This window comes from Eubalaena glacialis, chromosome 6 (assembly GCF_028564815.1).
Source record: "Eubalaena glacialis isolate mEubGla1 chromosome 6, mEubGla1.1.hap2.+ XY, whole genome shotgun sequence".
Classification (NCBI taxonomy): Eukaryota; Metazoa; Chordata; class Mammalia; order Artiodactyla; family Balaenidae; genus Eubalaena; species Eubalaena glacialis.
The window spans coordinates 111469465-111487612 of record NC_083721.1 but is presented as its reverse complement, the minus strand read 5'-3'; the positions used below and the strand labels follow the sequence as shown (position 1 = coordinate 111487612).

At 39.3% G+C, this 18148-nt stretch overlaps 1 protein-coding gene across 6 annotated transcripts in view; it reads left to right on the top strand.

Moving 5' to 3' along the window:
- Nucleotides 1-3667: 3667 nt before the first annotated feature.
- Nucleotides 3668-18148, top strand: part of RSRC1 (arginine and serine rich coiled-coil 1) — a 432307-nt gene continuing 417826 nt past the window's right edge. For 2 of the 6 annotated variants that reach the window (XM_061193508.1, XM_061193503.1), the window contains exons 1-4: nt 3668-3759; nt 8250-8371; nt 12904-13099; nt 13392-13517. In XM_061193508.1, coding sequence (XP_061049491.1) covers nt 12906-13099; nt 13392-13517 — 320 coding nt within the window. In that variant the 5' untranslated portion in view covers nt 3668-3759; nt 8250-8371; nt 12904-12905. Of the gene's footprint in view, nt 3801-8249; nt 8372-12903; nt 13100-13391; nt 13518-18148 lie in introns of all 6 variants that reach the window. The other 4 variants (XM_061193504.1, XM_061193506.1, XM_061193505.1 and 1 more) reach the window with 4 other exon arrangements.

Genomic DNA, 18148 nt, shown 5'->3' with positions numbered 1-18148 from the left:
TTACCTCCCCTTCGCAACTCGGAGGGAGACCCTTCCCGGGAAGCACCCGCGCCACTACCTGGGGGTGGGGGAGTGGGGGTTGGGAGGTGGGGGTGATAGGGAGAGAGGGAGAGAGGGAGGGAGGGAGGGAGGGGGAGAGAGGGAGAGAAAGAGAGAGATTGAGATTGATTAAGGCTGGAGTCCAGGCTGGCTGGGGCTGGAGTGTGAGTGAGGACAGCGAAGGGGGACCAGAGGGAGTGGGAAGAAGAGGCAGACAGTCCGGGTTTTCAGATATCTCGGCCGCCTGCGCTCTTGGCCATTAATTCAGGATGACAAGAATCCATAATTAATTTAATTAGGCGTGGATTTTGCGTTGGTGTCACGGCTTACTTAAACACTAGGGAGCTGGACTTATTCCGCCGGGGCGTGGTCAAGAGGAAACTGACAAGTGCGCGACTCCTGGAGTCAATAGGGTATCCCGACTTGGCATCCGACCCTATGTCCTCGCCGGGCGTCAGGGTGCAGCGCAACTGCTCGGCCCCGCATTGCTGCCCGGCAACCCTGCCCTGCATCAGGCGCCCGGGACCCCAGTTCCGTATCCTGACCCCGTATCCCAGTCCTACATCCCTGCTACCCCGAAACCTTGTAGCCTGGCATCCTGGCTTCACAACCCTGCCGAGTCAGGGTCCTTTACAGTTTCTCAGGCGCGCGCAGCTCCTTTCAGGGGCTTCCGGGCCCGCGGCCAGAGCTGAGCCTGGGTCTTCACCAAGCTCCCTGCCCCGGGGAGTTTGTGATTATTCGCGTCCTGGAGACCGAGCCGACTCCTCTACGGACAAACCCTGCTCGAAGTGGCTAGTTTGTTTAACACATTTCCCGAGCAGCTGTTCCCTGACAGATTCCATTTTAAAGTGTTTCCTTAGCGCTTGGTCAAGGACAGTTTGACTTCGTTCCCTCTTTGAGGTCTCAGGACCCTCACCCTTCTCCCTTACTCTTTGCACCCGGACCCCTCCCACAATGAACTACAGAAACTCTTTAGCATCCCGGGAAATATTCTAATTGATTTCCTAATTTTGAAAAGAAAATGATTATCCCTCTTTGAGTTTGAAAAAAAAAATCGATGTTAAGTTTGTGGCCCATCTAATTTATGTACCATGGATTATTAAAAAAAAAAAAAAGCTCGCCGGGAGAAAAGCACCCCCCCCCCCAAAGCTACGATTTAAAATATATTCCTGGACTATTTACATCGAAACTGTTATATGGAAGGACACATCTATATTCCTGAGTCATTTGTCCGTATTGTGCAGGACAAAGCTTGCTATGAGAATTGTGGCCATATATATATACACCCCTCACATAAGAATATTTACATATGAAAAAAAGAATATTTACATATGGAAAGTTATATTTACCTGAGTGTGTAAACAAATATACGTCTTCAAGTGTGGCTTTGGGGACATTTTTGAGTAGTCTGAATATTAATGCAGTCTTTCTAATGTTAAAGGTAACTTGTTCGTTTTCTTGGATCTTATACTCTTTATAAAAATAAAAGCAATTATAGAACTTTGATTCCTATATCTTCCACCCATTGGTTAAGGCATTAACACAAAGTTAACAGATAATTTGAGAAGTTCCATCAAAGCAACCGAAACATGTGTTAAAAGAGAACACAATTACAACTTAATACATTAATGTTTGTAGAATGTATGTAAATAGAAGCTATATGTAACTTTATGTCATACCACACTACTCAGATTAAAATATTCACAGTGAACTTAATGAAGATGGAAATCACACTCTTTAGAATTGTTACTTTGCCTTTTTTCTCTTGAATAAAGTTTTTTTTTCTTCTTAAAACATTTCATTTATTGCTTACTTTTAGGAAAAACAATTAAGATCTTTAAGTTTCCAGTAGCAATAGCTTTTAAGTATCAGTAAATTACACGAGTGTTTGCTTTTTATTACACTACAAAAGAGACTCAAGTACTCACTTTCCAAAGTTATATGAATTTAGAAACATGATTTTACAGTTAGTCTTGGGTTACTATTTGTGACCACTTTACTCCTGATATTATTAGAGGGGAATAACCATAAGACTTTAATCCTTTATGAAAATCCGTTTTTAAGGTTATTTAGCAGAATGACAAATAATGGGGTCAGCTAAATGGATGTGGTGCTCAAATAGCTCTCAAACTGAGGTGTTAAATGTGTATTCACAAACAGCTCCAAAAACAGCCACTATTAAAAGTCTGGTAAGGGATCAGGAGGCTCACCAGCTACTTTTTTTGCCCTTTCAAGCACATGATTTTTAAGTCTGAACTCAAAATCCATCTACTAAGCTTGAGGGAAAGATGAACACTTTAAAGTTAATTAGGAAAGGCTTGGATACAATAGTTGTATAATTCACACGAAATAGATTTTCCCATAGATTTTTCTGGTGTGTTGCTCTTAGTATATTACAAATAGTGGCGTTCCTATGAGATGGAGCTATGAGAGATCTGTGGTGTCTAACCACGGATTCCTACTGGCCTAAGGGAAGTTTAGTTTAAAAAAAACCCACCAAACCCAGGTTTTGAAATCATATACTAATAAATGCTCACCAAGTTCTAATGATGTTTCTTTAAATAGCAAATATTTTCCGAGGACAAGACATTCAAAATGCATTTCTGGTAAAAACAAACAAACAAACAAACACAAAAAAACATTGAGAGTAAAGTTCAGTTGACAGCCTGCAGACAGATATACAGTTTCCAATAAAATTCAGGACCCCAAAGGTTCATTTCCACCGCCCCCCCAACCGGCTCTTGAATTATTTAAAATAAACATATAGTGCTGTAGTTAAGCTTTAAAATGGTTCTTCAAAACAGGTTAGTTAAGGTATAGTCACTTATGAGAAATAAAATTGTGGAGATGATTTTCTCCATCTCAAATGTCTGTGGAAAACTGTAGCTTGGGTATACAGCAGTTGTGAACGAGTTGGTTCTCACAGTCGATCCAAACCAAGGCCAACAATTTACCTCCTTATCGATGCTTACTTATAGTAAACAAGGAAAAAATGATGTTCATGCAAGGACAGATAAAGTCGTATGAGTTACAGAAAATGCTGAATTGCTTTCATTTGTATTGGTTTAAATAATAACAACAAAACCCCCTACACATTTAATTTATTTTCCAGAAGACACCTCCTTTCCCTGCCTCGGGCAGTTTTCTCCCATTCCTCAACCAACCAGTTACTTTAATGTGAGAAAAAAATTTGCGCCCAACCTGTGCCTTCACCTTCAGGGCAGAAGAAACGCCGACTTTCAATGCATTTTTGCAAATAAATCATTACAATTTAATCACACACAACTCTGACGCTATACAGACACACTCCCATGATTTATTATTGTTGGGCCAGTTTCCTCCTCTCCCAGCGTGAGATAATCGATTTTGCTACGTGTGGGTGTAACTTCCTATAATGCAGATTGGTTTACTGATTATCTGTGACAATAACGACGATTACTAAGGCAATAATACTCTTCAGTCCCCACCTTTATTGCTTTTTGGTAACAAGAAACTCAAATAATCAAGCACGCAAAACCAACACCAAACAAAAAATTGGCGGCGTGACAATCTACTCCCTCGGCACTCCTAACGCCTGGCAGCCTCCATCGATGCACTCGAAAGCTCGGCTGACGCTGCCTGGCGGTGAAACCAGGAAGGCGGTGAGCTTAAACTGAAGTAAGTTCGGTGGACGCCAGCGGCGCCCAGATTTGAAGAAACGTTTCCAGATCTGCGGCGCTTGTAAGTCTACGGGAGGTGTAAGCCCGAAGGCCGGAATCCAGGTGATGCCCGCGTCCGGGGCCTGAGAGGCGGCGCCCGCAGCCGAGGGGTTCCGAGGCCCTACTCCGGCGTGAGGCGGCGCGGGCCTGGCGCAGTCTGTGTACGGGAGGCAGCAGCAGCGGCAGCTGCGGGGGGTGGTGGGAGGTGGTGGGGGTGGGGGTGCTGGCCCGGCGGCGTGCCGAGCGGCGCAGTGCGCAGGCGCCCCGCACCTGGAGGAGTCTGACCTTTGAGGACCAAGCTGGGGCCTTAGGGGGGTGGCAGCTATAGGGTGGTACGCGGTCGCAGGCCTCAGGCTAGGCCCTGAGTCTCGAGGTGGTGAGGGAGAGTTAGCCACCTGTTCTCCGCCTCCGCTCCTCAACACCTCTCGCACCCCTACCCACACCGCCAGTCCCTGATCCTTGATAGCTGCTTTTGGGTTTCTGGGTTCGTCTTGTAAGGTGTGACCGGTGCTTCGTCTCAAGCCATAGGTAGGGTGGAGCGTGAGGAAGGCTGCAACCTGGCGTACTCTGTCCCACCCACTCCGTTGTCTCTACTTTAAATCCGCCTCCCCTTCCAACTCCGCCCTCCCCTCCCCCGCCCCTCCCCCACCCCCACTCCACCCTCCCCTCCCCCGCCCCTCCCCCACCCCCACTCCACCCTCCCCTCCCCCACCCCCACTCCACCCTCCCCTCCCCCGCCCCTCCCCCACCCCCACTCCACCCTCCCCTCCCCCGCCCCTCCCCCACCCCCACTCCACCCTCCCCTCCCCCGCCCCTCCCCCACCCCCACTCCACCCTCCCCTCCCCCGCCCCTCCCCCACCCCCACTCCACCCTCCCTCTCGCTCGCCGAGAGGAGAGAGAGTGCTGGGTGAAATACACTTTCCTTCCTTAACAAATAAATATACTCGCCTTAAACGCTCATCTGTTTTCTTGACTTCAGGACTTGTGGCCTTGTGGTCATAGCCCAAGAGCATATGGCTACCCTTACACTGTTTCCTTTGGTGAGAGGTTATAATGCACTGTTATACATGTTGCCTGCTCTTGATTTTAGGTCATCCTTAATTTCTCTTTCAGAGGTTGTATATCTTTAAATGCACAGTGGAGGCCAATTTTTTTTTTCTTTTTTGCATTTTCAGAATTAGCGGTAACTTATTTGTGTTTCAACTAACTAGGCACTAGGTAGTTAAATAAATTAAAATGTCTCGTGTTGTCACAAAAAAGTATTCCAAGTTGTCATCTTTGGACTTAACCATAAAAGCTCTAAGTGAAGGAGATACGCAGAGTTTTCAGGTTTACAACCTTGTGAGGAAACTGGGTATCCTTTGAGAGCCCATTTAGCCCTAGAGTCTATAAATATTCACTTTATTTGCAGACACAGGAGATTTCCTGCTAAGTGGTAGCACTTTATTACTGTATGCTCTTCAATAAGAGGGCTAAAAATGTTTGAAACTGAAAAAGGTAAAGGCAGCTGGCACCTGTTAATTGGCCTTGCCAACTTGACTAGTCTCAGCAGAGTTGTGTTATGAGTTGGAATACTTGTGTAATAAGATTGTTGTATTAGATGTATAGGTATATTTTCTGCCTTCATTTTCACACCCGTGGGAGGAAATTCCTATGACTGATAATGTTTTTTAAAAAAGATGCTAGTCTGCATATTTTTAGTTGTGCTGGGAGGAGTGTTTTGATAATTCTGTATCTCTTTTGAGTTTTGCTTTATTTTGCTCATTAAGCTAGAATTTTACCTTAGTTCTTTTATTGCCTTGGGTGGTTCTATGCTTGTTTGTGGATTTCTTCCTATGCTAAACGGTGTTAACCCCGTTTTTACTTTTCTCTACCTCTTTGAGGTGGATTTCCCATTGAAATGACTGTTCCTCCCCCCTCCCCTTTGGTCATGTGTCCAAGATCAAAAAGATTATAGTTTGATATACTGTGAATGAGTTAGTGGTGAAATAATTATAAACTGTCATGTCCTTTAGGAATCTTTGTTCTCTCTTAACTGCCTGCTTTCTGAAAAAGGTAACTGCTTATTCTACCTTTATTGATTACCAGACAAAGGAACTACTTGTGTATGCTTTTAAGCTCTCTTTTGAATGAACACATTTTGGCTCTACATCTTCAATCAGTCACCTAAACTTTACAGTAAGATGTTTTTGTAAATTGATGTCCTACTGTAGTCATTATGTCATGGCTTCAGTTCTGTAGTGGGAGTAGTTGGATATGGTTTGAAACCATGAGACTACAACCAGGAAGTAATAAAGGCTAGAGTGAGAACAGAAGACTGAGAGCCTTAGGAGTTGTGACCTTGTGTTGTCTTTTCTGCTTACAGATAGATTGAAAAATTGTTAAGTTCTGGAATTTCTAAATATCTGTGCTCAATTCATCATTTCTCTTATCGGAAAGAGCTATTAATGGGTCTTTCCATGTGTTATACCTTACCAATGGAGTTAAGTATAAACAGTTCTTCCTTACTAGGAGTGTGTGATATAAATTGACCACCATGACTTGAATGAGCAAATATATTCAATTATATGCTAGTGACATTATGGAAATCCAGAGGTAAGTATGAATCTAGGGAATTCAGTACTGTCATGGATAGAGAAGACAGTTTTTGGATCTACCTCTGATTTGTTCTTAGTGTTCACTTTCTTTTCTGAATAAATATTTGAAGTTAACTATAATAAAGAAATGCAGTGGCTTTTTGCTTTCTCTTATTGAGATTAATTATACTTCAGCATGATTTTTTGAAATATAAATGTGTTACTTGAACAAATATTTATAGATTTATGACAGTGATTTTTAAACTATTTTTCACCCGGTTGCTGTAAGGAAGGATTTTATATCTTCCATTAACTTTTCTGAGTTAAGTGTAACCATTCTTCTAATATGGATGAATTATGTTATTTGATATTAAAACATAGAAAAAATTTACACCCATCTCTCAATCTATTTTTTGGTCACCAACAGGGTACATAATTAGATGTATGTCCTTTTCTTTTTTTCCCACTTCTTTATGCCTTCTATAGGGACTTAATAAGCTGGACAAAAATGGAGAATGGAAATGACTGTGGGTACCTTAGAGTAGTGGGTCTCACAGTTTTTAGTTTTAGGATCACTTTAGAGTCTTAAAAGTTATTGAGAACCCTACGAACTTTAAAAAAAAATTTTTTTATTTATTTATTTATTTATTTACTTTGGCTGCACCAGGTCTTAGTTGTGGCATACGGGATCTTTAGTTGCGGCATGCGTGCGAGCGAGATCTAGTTCCCTGACCAGGGATCCAACCTGGGCCCCCTGCATTGGGAGTGTGGAGTCTTATCCACTGGACCACCAGGGAAGTCCCGAGGACCCTACAAACTTTTATCTACATGGGCTATATCTAGAAATATTGCCTTACTAGTAATTAAGCCAGAAAAATTCAAAATATTTATTAATCCACTTAAAAATAACAATAATAAATCCATTACTTGGTAACATAAATAACATATTTGATATGAAAAATAGATGTATTTTCCAAAACAAAACAAACTTAGTGAGAAAAGTGGCATTATTTTTCATTTTTGCAAATCTCTACTATCTGGCTTAATAGAAGACAGTTGTATTCTTATATCTGCTTCTGTATTCAGTCTATTGTGATGAGTTTTTTGAATGAAGTATATGAAGAAAATCTGGATTCACACAGATATGGTGTTGGAAAAAGTAGTATTTTAATAGCCTTTTCAGATAATTACTTCTTTAATACTACTCCAGAACTTGACAAGTAGTTTCTTAAAGGTTGGTTGCAATGTGTTATTTGAAACTATATCAATGACCTTTTCATGCTTACATTAAAATCTATTGGTCTGTCTTGCACTGTGAATGGATTTTTTACTCATATATGATTCTGTGACATCATGCATTGGTCTGTTGGAAAATACTGGTTCACTGAGTTATGCATATCTTCCAGATATTGACACCCTTCATTATATAATATTTTAAAAATTCCCATATGTTAATATCACCATTGATCTCATCAGAGGAATCTTTAAGTGCTGAGAAGCTGTCAATCTCATGGTGACAAATACAAGTTATCCAACATTTTGATTTTTGCTTGAGAGCTCAAATTTTATCATTGGCAACAAATTGACACTTTCTTTGAAGTGAAAGACTCCCTTAATTCATTTTTGAGAAAATGTCTGTCAAATACCCAAGTCTGAATAATCATAGTCAGTTCTTTAAAATAAATAGTGTTTCATGATAAAAGCAGCTAGTTCAACTTGTAATGCAGCTGCACAAATACTTTTCTCAAGATAACCATCGTTCTTCAGTATGCAGCAGCAGTTATGTGTATTTCCTAATTCATCACACAGAATATTAAGATGTGTTCTCAAGGGTTGAAATTTAATAAAATTAATGACTTTTACTGCTTTATCAAGGACATTCCTAAGTGAAAATGCTTTTTTTTTTTTTTTTTTTTAATAAACTGTGTGTTGCAGTGAAGAATGCAATGACTGCTAGTACCATTTGGCCCCATTGCCTTGATTGCCGTTAAATCACCAGCAATTTTGCCTACCATTGCTTCTACATTATCAGCGCAAAAGTCAACACAGTGAAAAAGGTAAATCATGTTTTAGTATTATAATAAAAATAGTTTCGACTTGTTGGATCCTCTGAGGTCTTAGGGACCCCCAGGGTCTAGAGAACCACTTTGAGAACTGCTGTTAAACTGGAATGTAAGCTCCTTGAGGGCAAGGATTTTTCTCTCTTGTTCATTGATGTATCCCTTGTACCTGGGCCTGCTGTCATCCTGGAACTTTTTAACCTGTCTCAAGTGTTAGACCACTTGTTTTCTGAATCTGGGTCATCTTTGTTCACTCTCTCCTTTTGGTAGAGCACATCCTTCAGTACCTTCCTAAAAAAGGGTGAGTGTGAGGTGTAGTTTTGAGCCTTTGCATATCCTTTTGGTAGAGCACTTTTGGTAGAGCACATCCTTTTGGTAGAGCACATCCTTCAGTACCTTCCTAAAAAAGGGTGAGTGTGAGGTGTAGTTTTGAGCCTTTGCATATCAGAAAATGTCTTTATTTTGATCTCGTATTAGGTCTATGATGGGGCTGAATATAGATTGTAGTTAGAAAATAATTTTCACTTAGAATTTTGAAGGCAAGTCACCATGGTTTGCTATGTTGCTGCTGAGAAGCCCTGTGCCTTTTATTGTGATTCCCCATTTTTTTTTGTACTTTTTTTTTTTTCCACACACACACACTGTATTTTATTTTTACAAGAGATAAATACCCATTTTTTATCTTTAGAAGTTTCTAGGATCTTCTTTGTATTCCTCGTTTCTGAAGTTTTATGAGGTATGTCTGGTATAAGTCTTTAAATTCATTGTCCCAGGGATTTAGGGCAATTCATGTCTTTCAATTCTGGAAATTTTAAAAATTATTCTTTGGATATTTTTCTTTATCTCTTTTCTATGCTCTGTTTCTTTCTGGAATGCATATCAATTGGATATTGGACTTCCTGGATTGATCCTCTTTTACCTTCTGTTTTTTATCTTTTTATTTTTTTACTTTTCATGAGTGCTTTGATAGTATCTTCTAAGCCTATTGAATTTCTTAGAAATTATCATTTGTTTAAATTTTAAGCTTTCTCTCCTGCTCTATGGATGTTCCTCCTATTCTTGTTTGCTGGATCATCTTCTCATATATTTCTGAGGATATTAACTGATTTTTTAAAAATTTTCTGGTATGTTCCGGGTTTACTATGAGTTGCTTTTTTTTTTTTTTTTCTGTTTGGCTTCTGTCTCTTATGATGAAGTCTTTCATCACATGATTGATTTTCTTTTGTTGTATAATTACTAAAAATTTAGCAAAAAAGTTTGTAGAAAAAAAGTTTACTGTGGGGAATTCCCTGGTGGTCCAGTGGTTAGGACTTCTTGCTCTCGCTGCCAGGTGCCTGGGTTCAATCCCTGGTCAGGGAACTAAGATCCCACAAGCTGCATGGCGCAGCCAAAAAAAAAAAAAAAGAAAAAGTTTACTGTGTTCAAGGTTTGGGCTTGGTTATAATACTTTTATAATACTTATATATCTTCTTCCAGGTACTGTTTAGTTTTTGGAGAAAAGAATCCTTTATCTGAATTCTTGGATCCAAGCACACACAGGGCTACAGTATTTACTGTTAGATTGTAGACTTTCACTTAATCCCTTTAACTTTTAGTTGAGCATCTCTCTGCCCTCTTTTACTGTGCCCCTGGACCTGGTGCTTCACTGTTTCATCATTTTTCCAAAATAAACCACCTCTCCTGCTGGGATTGGGGAATAGTAGTCACTTATCTGGGTTGGATGGCAGAGGGGACCTGGGAGATTACTTCTTTTACAGGCTTTCAACCAATTCCCTTGTTTTTTAGTTCTGTGCCTCATTGTGCCTGCTATGGTATCTGGTGTCTCGAATTCCTGATCCTTTCTGATTTTTGCTATGTGAATTGGCTTTTCTCCTGTTGGAATTCTCTGCAGTTGCTTGATGTTCAGCTTTCTTAGCTCTAAATCCTGCATCTGTTTTTCATTTGCTAAAAATTTGTTGATGTATCTTGTCTACTGTTCCTGTTGTTTTCTCCTCTGGTCTCTTTATCCTTGTGCATTTATGCTTTTTTATCTTTTACTCTAATTTTAGTATTTGTTAAACCAGATAATAAATAAAAACTCATCTTAATTTATATGGTTATTTGTAGGTAAAGAAAATTCTTAACTGTTTAAAGGTGAAAACAAGAAAGGAAGAAAGACAGGAAATAAGAAGTTAGATGATCACTATTACTCAATTATGTACAAATTTCTTAATGAAAATACACACACACAGAGATATGTGGTTACATATGATATATAATGGGTATATGGATATAAATATGTAAATGGATATTATATACACACATTTAAATATATATATATATGTACATATATACTATATGTATATGTAGGATTTCCTAATCATAGTATTTTGAAAGCTGGAAAGGATCATGGTGATCTTATATGCAGTGCAGTTTTGTTTTCAGTGAGGAAACTGGCTTAGATATGCTAGTGATTTACTGAACATTTCAAAACCAAGTTTTCCCATTGTTTTGTTGAACTGTGAAATGTTAGAAATGTGAACAACTTTGAGGTTCAGAACTGTATTTAAAGTCTAATTCTGGCTCCAGGTAAATAGCTTTAAGTCTTGAATTGAGTTATAATAGTGATTTTTCAACTTGTATTGCATTAGAGTCAGGGAAGGGATGGCTCACCTGGTTCTGAAAGCAAAGTTGTAATTTAATGTATTGCTTTCTTTAGAGTAATGATATTTAACTTGAGTAAATATTAAAGGAAAGTGTGAGATTTTTGTTTATCTGATCCATTAACTATTTATCCTAACTATTACATAAGATGGATCTTGCTTTTATGTGACATTGAAAGATAGCTAATACTTATTTTAGTAAAAAAATAAAATTGCGTATGAGAATGTAACTTAAAAGTAAGACAAGTAAGCTTCTTATCAGCTAAGTTAATGCCTAAATATAAAAACCTTATATTCTATTTCTGTAATTTTTTCCTTTTGTGTACTAAATGTACAAATATACCATAGCCATATAGAATATAATTAAAAAAGAGAAAATTTACCCAGTTTCCTCACTTAAATATTATCAGTTGTCTTCATTTTTGCTCTTACTTATTTATACATAGTTTCTTAAATTATAGTCGCTGTACATGCAGTTTTAAATAATGCTATAATGAATATTTTCATGAATATATCTTTTAAGAAAAACTTTCCAGATATATTCCTAGAAATAGGATTGCTTTGTCAGAAAAGCAGCAACATTTTTATGACTCTTTATTTAAATTGCTTAATTGTTTTCTGGAAGGATTATATCACCACTTTATATAGATATTAGTAGTGTGAAGAGTTGACTTCACTTCATTTTTGGTACTTTAGTTAACAATGCTTCATCAACTTTGGTACATTATTTAACATTTCCTCCCTCAAATTTCACAAGTGACGTGGTGATGGTGTATTGATTCAGTTTGGTTTTTAAAAAAATTTATTTAACTTTTATTTACTTATCTTTGGCTGCGTTGGGTCTTCGTTGCTGTGCGCGGGCTTTCTCTCGTTGCAGCAAGTGAGGGCTACTCTTTGTTGCGGTGTGTAGGCTTCTCATTGCGGTGGCTTCTCGTTGTGGAGCATGGGCTCTAGGCGCACGGGTTTCAGTAGATGTGGCTCACAGGCTCAGTAGTTGTGGCTCGCGGGCTCTAGAGCGCAGGCTCAGTAGTTGTGGCACACGGGCTTAGTTGCTCTGTGGCATGAGGGATCTTTCCGGACCGGGCTCAAACCCGTGTTCCCTGCATTGGCAGGTGGATTCTTAACCACTGCACCACCAGGGAAGTCCCAATTTGTACATTGTTGATGGTTAATGAGGTCTTTTTTTTTTTTCTTAATATATTTATTTATTTGGTTGCGCCGGTCTTAGTTGTGGGAGGCAGGCTCCTTAGTTGTGGCAGGCAAACTCCTTAGTTGCGGCTCACGGGCTCCTTAGTTGTGGCTCGCTGGCTCCTTAGTTGTGGCATGCTAATTCTTAGTTGCAGCATGCATGTGGGATCTAGTTCCTGGACCAGGGATTGAACCTGGGCCCCCTGAATTGGTAGCGTGGAGTCTTAACCACTGTGGCACCAGGGAAGTCCTCCAATGAGGTCTTATCCATTAAATATTTTAGAATTTTCAGTTAGAAAAATGTAACTCTAAAAGATAGTAAAATATCTGTTATCTTTAGGGAAATATGAGAATATAGTTAGTTGATCCCTAAACCAAATACCATATAATTAATAAATGCAACTTAAATTATAAGGAAATTGTTATAATGAACTGTCCTCAGGGCTGACTCTTTTTGGGAGACATTTGAAAAAATTTGGGACAAGTTTACATTGTTCATAAATTGTAAAAACAGTTAACTGATAGAGCTAGAAGACTGTACTAGAGCTGTTTCTCTTGTCTTAAGAAGACTTGTACATTTAAAATTTTACTTTAAATAAGACATTTTAAATTTTTACGTAGTTAAAAAAATTACTGTATTGAATTTCATCCATTGTGCCATTATGTTAGAAATAATTTTCTTTGAATTTAAACCTGCAGAAATGGGACGCCGGTCATCTGATACTGAAGAAGAAAGCAGAAGCAAGAGAAAAAAGAAACACCGTAGACGGTCTTCTTCAAGTAGTTCTTCAGATAGTAGAACATATAGCCGAAAGAAAGGTGGAAGGAAGTCAAGGTCAAAGTCAAGATCTTGGTCCAGAGATCTTCAGCCTCGCTCACATTCTTATGATAGAAGGTGATTTTCATAATTTTACTTATGTAGTAGTGAGAGTAACATTCTTTAGAGTTCGTATGTTTCTGTGCTTTTAATTTTTCTGGGTAAAACACTTTTCTTTTTGTGGTTATATATTTATGAGTCTCAACCCCCAAAGGGTTTTGTTTTGTTTTCCCCCAGGCCCAGTGCATGGGTCTTCATCCTTTGTCTGTCCTTTGTAGACGAGAAGATACAAACTGGTATAGTTCTCATACCATATTAGTATCTGATAATATTTGGGAGGCAAGTAATATTTGATTATATTTTATTTCAGACGAAGGCATCGATCAAGCAGTAGCTCTTCTTATGGCTCTAGAAGAAAACGAAGTCGAAGTCGTTCAAGGGGTCGAGGGAAATCCTATAGAGCCCAGAGATCTAGGTCAAAAAGCAGAACAAGAAGGTATGCCATATCAGATGTTTATTGCTTTGTATCACACTGTCCCCAAATTTAGTGACTTAAAGCAATAATCATTTCTTTTTTCATGATGTACAGTTTTGACTGAGCTTAGCTAGCAGTTCTTCTGCTAGTCTCATCTGGGGTCACTTATGTGGTTCTAGTTATCTGATAGCTTGACTGAAACTGGATGGTCCAGTGTGGTGTCATACAGTATCTGGCATTTGGTGCTGGCTATTGGCTGTTGGCTGGGGGTCCCTTAGTTTCCCTGTGACTTCTCATCCTCCAGTAGGAATGGCTGGGCTTTTTCACATGATAGAGGAAGTATTTCAAGAAGAACAGAAGTTGCAAAATCTCTTAAGGTCTAGCTTCAGAAATAACCCAGTGTGTTATGGAGTGAATGTTTGTGTCCCTCCTAAATTCATATGTTGAAGTCCCAACCCCCAGTGAAACTGTATTTGGAGATAGTGTCTTTATGGAGGTAATTAAAGTTAAATAAGATCAAAAGGGTGAGGTCCTAATCCAATAAGGCTAGTGGCCTTATAAGAAGATAGGGAGAGATCTTTCTCTCTCTTTGAGCATGCAGTCAGAGGAAAGGCCATGTGAGGACACAGTGAAAAAGTGGCCATCTACAAACCAGGAAGAGAGCTCTTATCAGGAACCAGTCAGCTGGCATATTGATCTTTGACTTTACAACCTCTGTGAGAAATATGTTTCTGTTGTTTAAGCTGCCCTGTCTATGGTATTTTGTTATAGGAGCCTGAGCAGACGTGATGTCACTCCACCTGCATTTTCTGGCTGTGCTCAAGGGCAAATAATACAGAGCATGGCCTATCTGGAGAGGGTTGTACGTTTTGGATAATGCTAGAAAATATGGTTGAATCGGATGGGGACCATGGTATGGAGGGACTTGATAGAAGCAGGTATTCAGAAGTTATTGAAGGTTTTTGAGAAGAAGAGTGCTAGGATAAAAACAGCATTTTAGGAAGATCAGTTTCTTTTCTCTGTTTAGTTTTTCATTCTATTAGGCTCTAGTTGTGGGGGTATATTAGCAGCCTGATTTTATTATCTGGGCATAAAATTCTATAAATCTCTCTGAATCTGAAGTTGGATAATAGCAGTAAAGTCCAAATGTTTAACTTTTCTGGCCTTGTATTATTTGGCCTCAGCCTCCTCTCCTTGTACACACACAACATACACGCAAGCCATTCTGTGTTACATGCCTTTTGTTCTCCATCTATGTCTCTGAGTTGCTAGCTTTGTTTCTTTGAGCATGCTCTTTCTTCCAGTTTCTTATATTATCTCTACTTTGAGGAGTTTTCCTACCCTTTAGTGTTCAGTTCTATTTAATCTCTAATTTTCTTCTTCCTTAAATCCTTCTTTGATTTTTACCTTTTCACTCCCAAGTCAAATTTAATCCATCCTTTCTCTGACCCACCATCACAGTTGATTCCTGATTTGTAACAGTTACATTATGAACATTGTTTTTGTTATTCTCATATATTGTAAACTCTTGCAGGGCAATCTCTTGGTACCTAATATAATGCCTTGCTTGTAGAAGCTGATTACCAGAAAACAACTTCAGTTGAAAATTTCCTGTCAGTGAGAATAGAAATAATAATCCATGCTTTTGTGTGGTCTTCTGCATTTTGTAGAGTATTTTCATACACACTTTATAAGTCAATGACATTTTGATTAGGAAAATACAAGTCACTCAGTTCCAAGCATCAAGGTTTTAAGGTGGGGAATTAAAGGCTTATGTAACCTTTGGAGGGGCTCAGGGAATTAGGGAAGCTGTTACTGATTATTTTAGCCTAAGCGTGGAAGCTGCTTCTTTTCTTAGAAGTCACTGGAAATCTTAAGAACTCTGGGTTTGTAGCACCAAAGTGTGTGGTTCTCAAGAAACTACTTACCAGGAAGCTGCTTCTCTACCCAAGTATCTACCTATTACTTCCTCCAGAGGGGAATCTGCAGACATTAATTTCTTCTCTTTTTGCAGTGCAAGGAAGACTTTAAAAGGAATGGCAGTGGACATCTAGTCAGCAACAAATTATCCAGCACACATGCATTTAACTAAATGTTTTGAGTTTTGTAACTGGCAGGCTGTCACGCAGGGTAATACCTTCATTTTGTATATGAGGAAGCAAGTTCAGAGGTTTATTCAAAACAGCAACTTCTCAGACTCTTGCATCGACACTTCTGCATTTAACTGCAATAACTAAATAATCTGGAGACACTGAAAAGTCCTACATTTTGAGAATATACTTTATCCATGTTTTATATACAACATTATTTTGGTAATGTATTTTAGGAATTTATTCTTCAAAATGTTTAGACTAAATGAGTTTCTAGGTTAATCTTGGTTTAAGAAGAAAATTGAACAACTCATTCTTTGAACAGTTTAGTTAACTAAGACTTTAATTTAAATAAAGAAGTTGTAAGTACATTCGTTCCTTAATATGTACAGGGGATTGATTCCAGAACCTGCTGCAGGTACCAAAATCTGAGGAGTCTCAGGTCCCATGGTTGGCCTTCTGTATCCACGGTTCCGCATCTACATAGCCAACCAACTGTGGATCGTGTAGTGTTACAGTATTTTCTTTAAAGTTTTTATGTATTTATTTATTTATTTTTGGCTGTGTTGGGTCTTCGTTGTTGTGCGTGGTCTTTCTCTAGTTGCGGAGAGCGGGGGCTACTCTTCATGCGGTTCGTGGGCTTCTTGTTGCTGTGGCTTCTCTTGTTGCAGAGCACGGGCTCTAGGCACATGGGCTTCAGTAGTTGTGGCTCGCACGCTCAGTAGTTGTTGCTTGCACGCTCTAGAGCGCAGGCTCAATAGTTGTGGTGCACGGACTTATTTGCTCCATGGCATGTGGATCTTTCTGGACCAGTGCTCGAACCAATGTCCCCTGCATTGGCAGGCGGATTCTTAACACTGCACCACCAGGGACGTCCCTTTGTTTTAGTTTTTATTTTACATTGGAGTATAGTTTTATTTTTTTTATTTTTTTGTTTTTTAATTTTATTTTTGACTGCATTGGGTCTTCATTGTTGCGAGCGGGCTTTCTCTAATTGTGGCGAGCGGGGGATACTCTTCATTGCTGTGCGCGGGCTTCTCATTGTGGTGGCTTTTGTTGCAGAGCATGGGCTCTAGGCGTGTGGGCTTCAGTAGTTGTATCACGTGGGCTCAGTAGTTGTGGCTCACGGGCTGTAGAGCGCAGGCTCAGTAGTTGTAGCGCACAGGCTTAGTTGCTCCATGGCATGTGGGATATTCCCGGACCAGGGCTCGAACCCGTGTCCCCTGCATTGGCAGGTGGATTCTTAGCCACTGCTCCACCAGGGAAGCCCTTGGAGTATAGTTGATGGACAATGTTGTGTTAGTTTCAGGTGTACAGCAAAGTGATTCAGTTATACGTATACATGTATCTATTCTTTCTCAAATTCTTTTCCCATTTAGGTTGTTATATAATATCAAGCAGAGTTTTCTGTGCTATACAGTAGGTCCTTGTTGGTTATCCATTTTATTTTCTTTTTCTTTTTATTATTTTTTAAAATTAATTAATTTATTTATTTATGGCTGTGTTGGGTCTTCGTTTCTGTGCGAGGGCTTTCTCTAGTTGCGGCAAGTGGGGGCCACTCCTCATCGCGGTGCGCGGGCCTCTCATTATCGCGGCCTCTCTTGTTGCGGAGCCCAGGCTCCAGACGCGCAGGCTCAGTAACTGTGGCTCACGGGCCTAATTGCTCCGCGGCATGTGGGATCTTCCCAGACCAGGGCTCGAACCTGTGTCCCCTGCATTGGCAGGCAGATTCTCAACCACTGCGCCACCAGGGAAGCCCGGTTATCCATTTTAAATATAGCAGTGTGTACGTGTCAATCCCAAACTTCCTAACTATCCCTTCCCCCCACCTTTTCCCTGGTAACCATAAGTTCAATACTGCAGTATTTATTGAAAAAAAATCCACGTATAAATGGACCCTCACAGTTCAAACCCATGTTGTTCAAGGGTTAACTGTAGTGAGTCTTTCGAAGAAAAAGTACTATGTGATTCTAAATTTACAGGTACGTTGTTAATGATCTCTGTGCTTTTTAATAGAAAAGAGTGATTTCAGTCATGCAAAGTCAAATACTTTCACAAAACTTTGTTGTTACATGTCTAAAAAACAAGATGAAGCATGTTTTGAGGGATGGCAGAAGGAGGGAAATCAAATGTGTGAAGTTGCTGCAAGTTCCGTGGATAACTTATAGAGTAATTTGATGATTATGCTTTTTAGTATAGTTTTTATATTCTTCTTGAAGTACTCAAGTTGTGACATGTATCATGTCACTTCCTTTTAAATAGTAGGTAAGAAACCTACTATTATTCACAGTATATTTACTTATTTCCTCAATTCTAGGATACACAGAAAGTAGTTACAAAATTGCTGATATGTACCACTTTGAAAAGCAAACTTATAGAGTCAGATATTTTTTATGGTTCTTTTTATCTTTACTCTGGGGTATTTGGTTCTCCTCTCCACTTTATTATGGTTAGTTTCTTTGAAGAGTTAGGTTCATTTGTTTCTGTTTATATTTCATTTTAAGTTTTTTTATCCCCTAAGTTTTTAAATTGTATTTACTTTTTGGTCCCCCCGCCTTTATT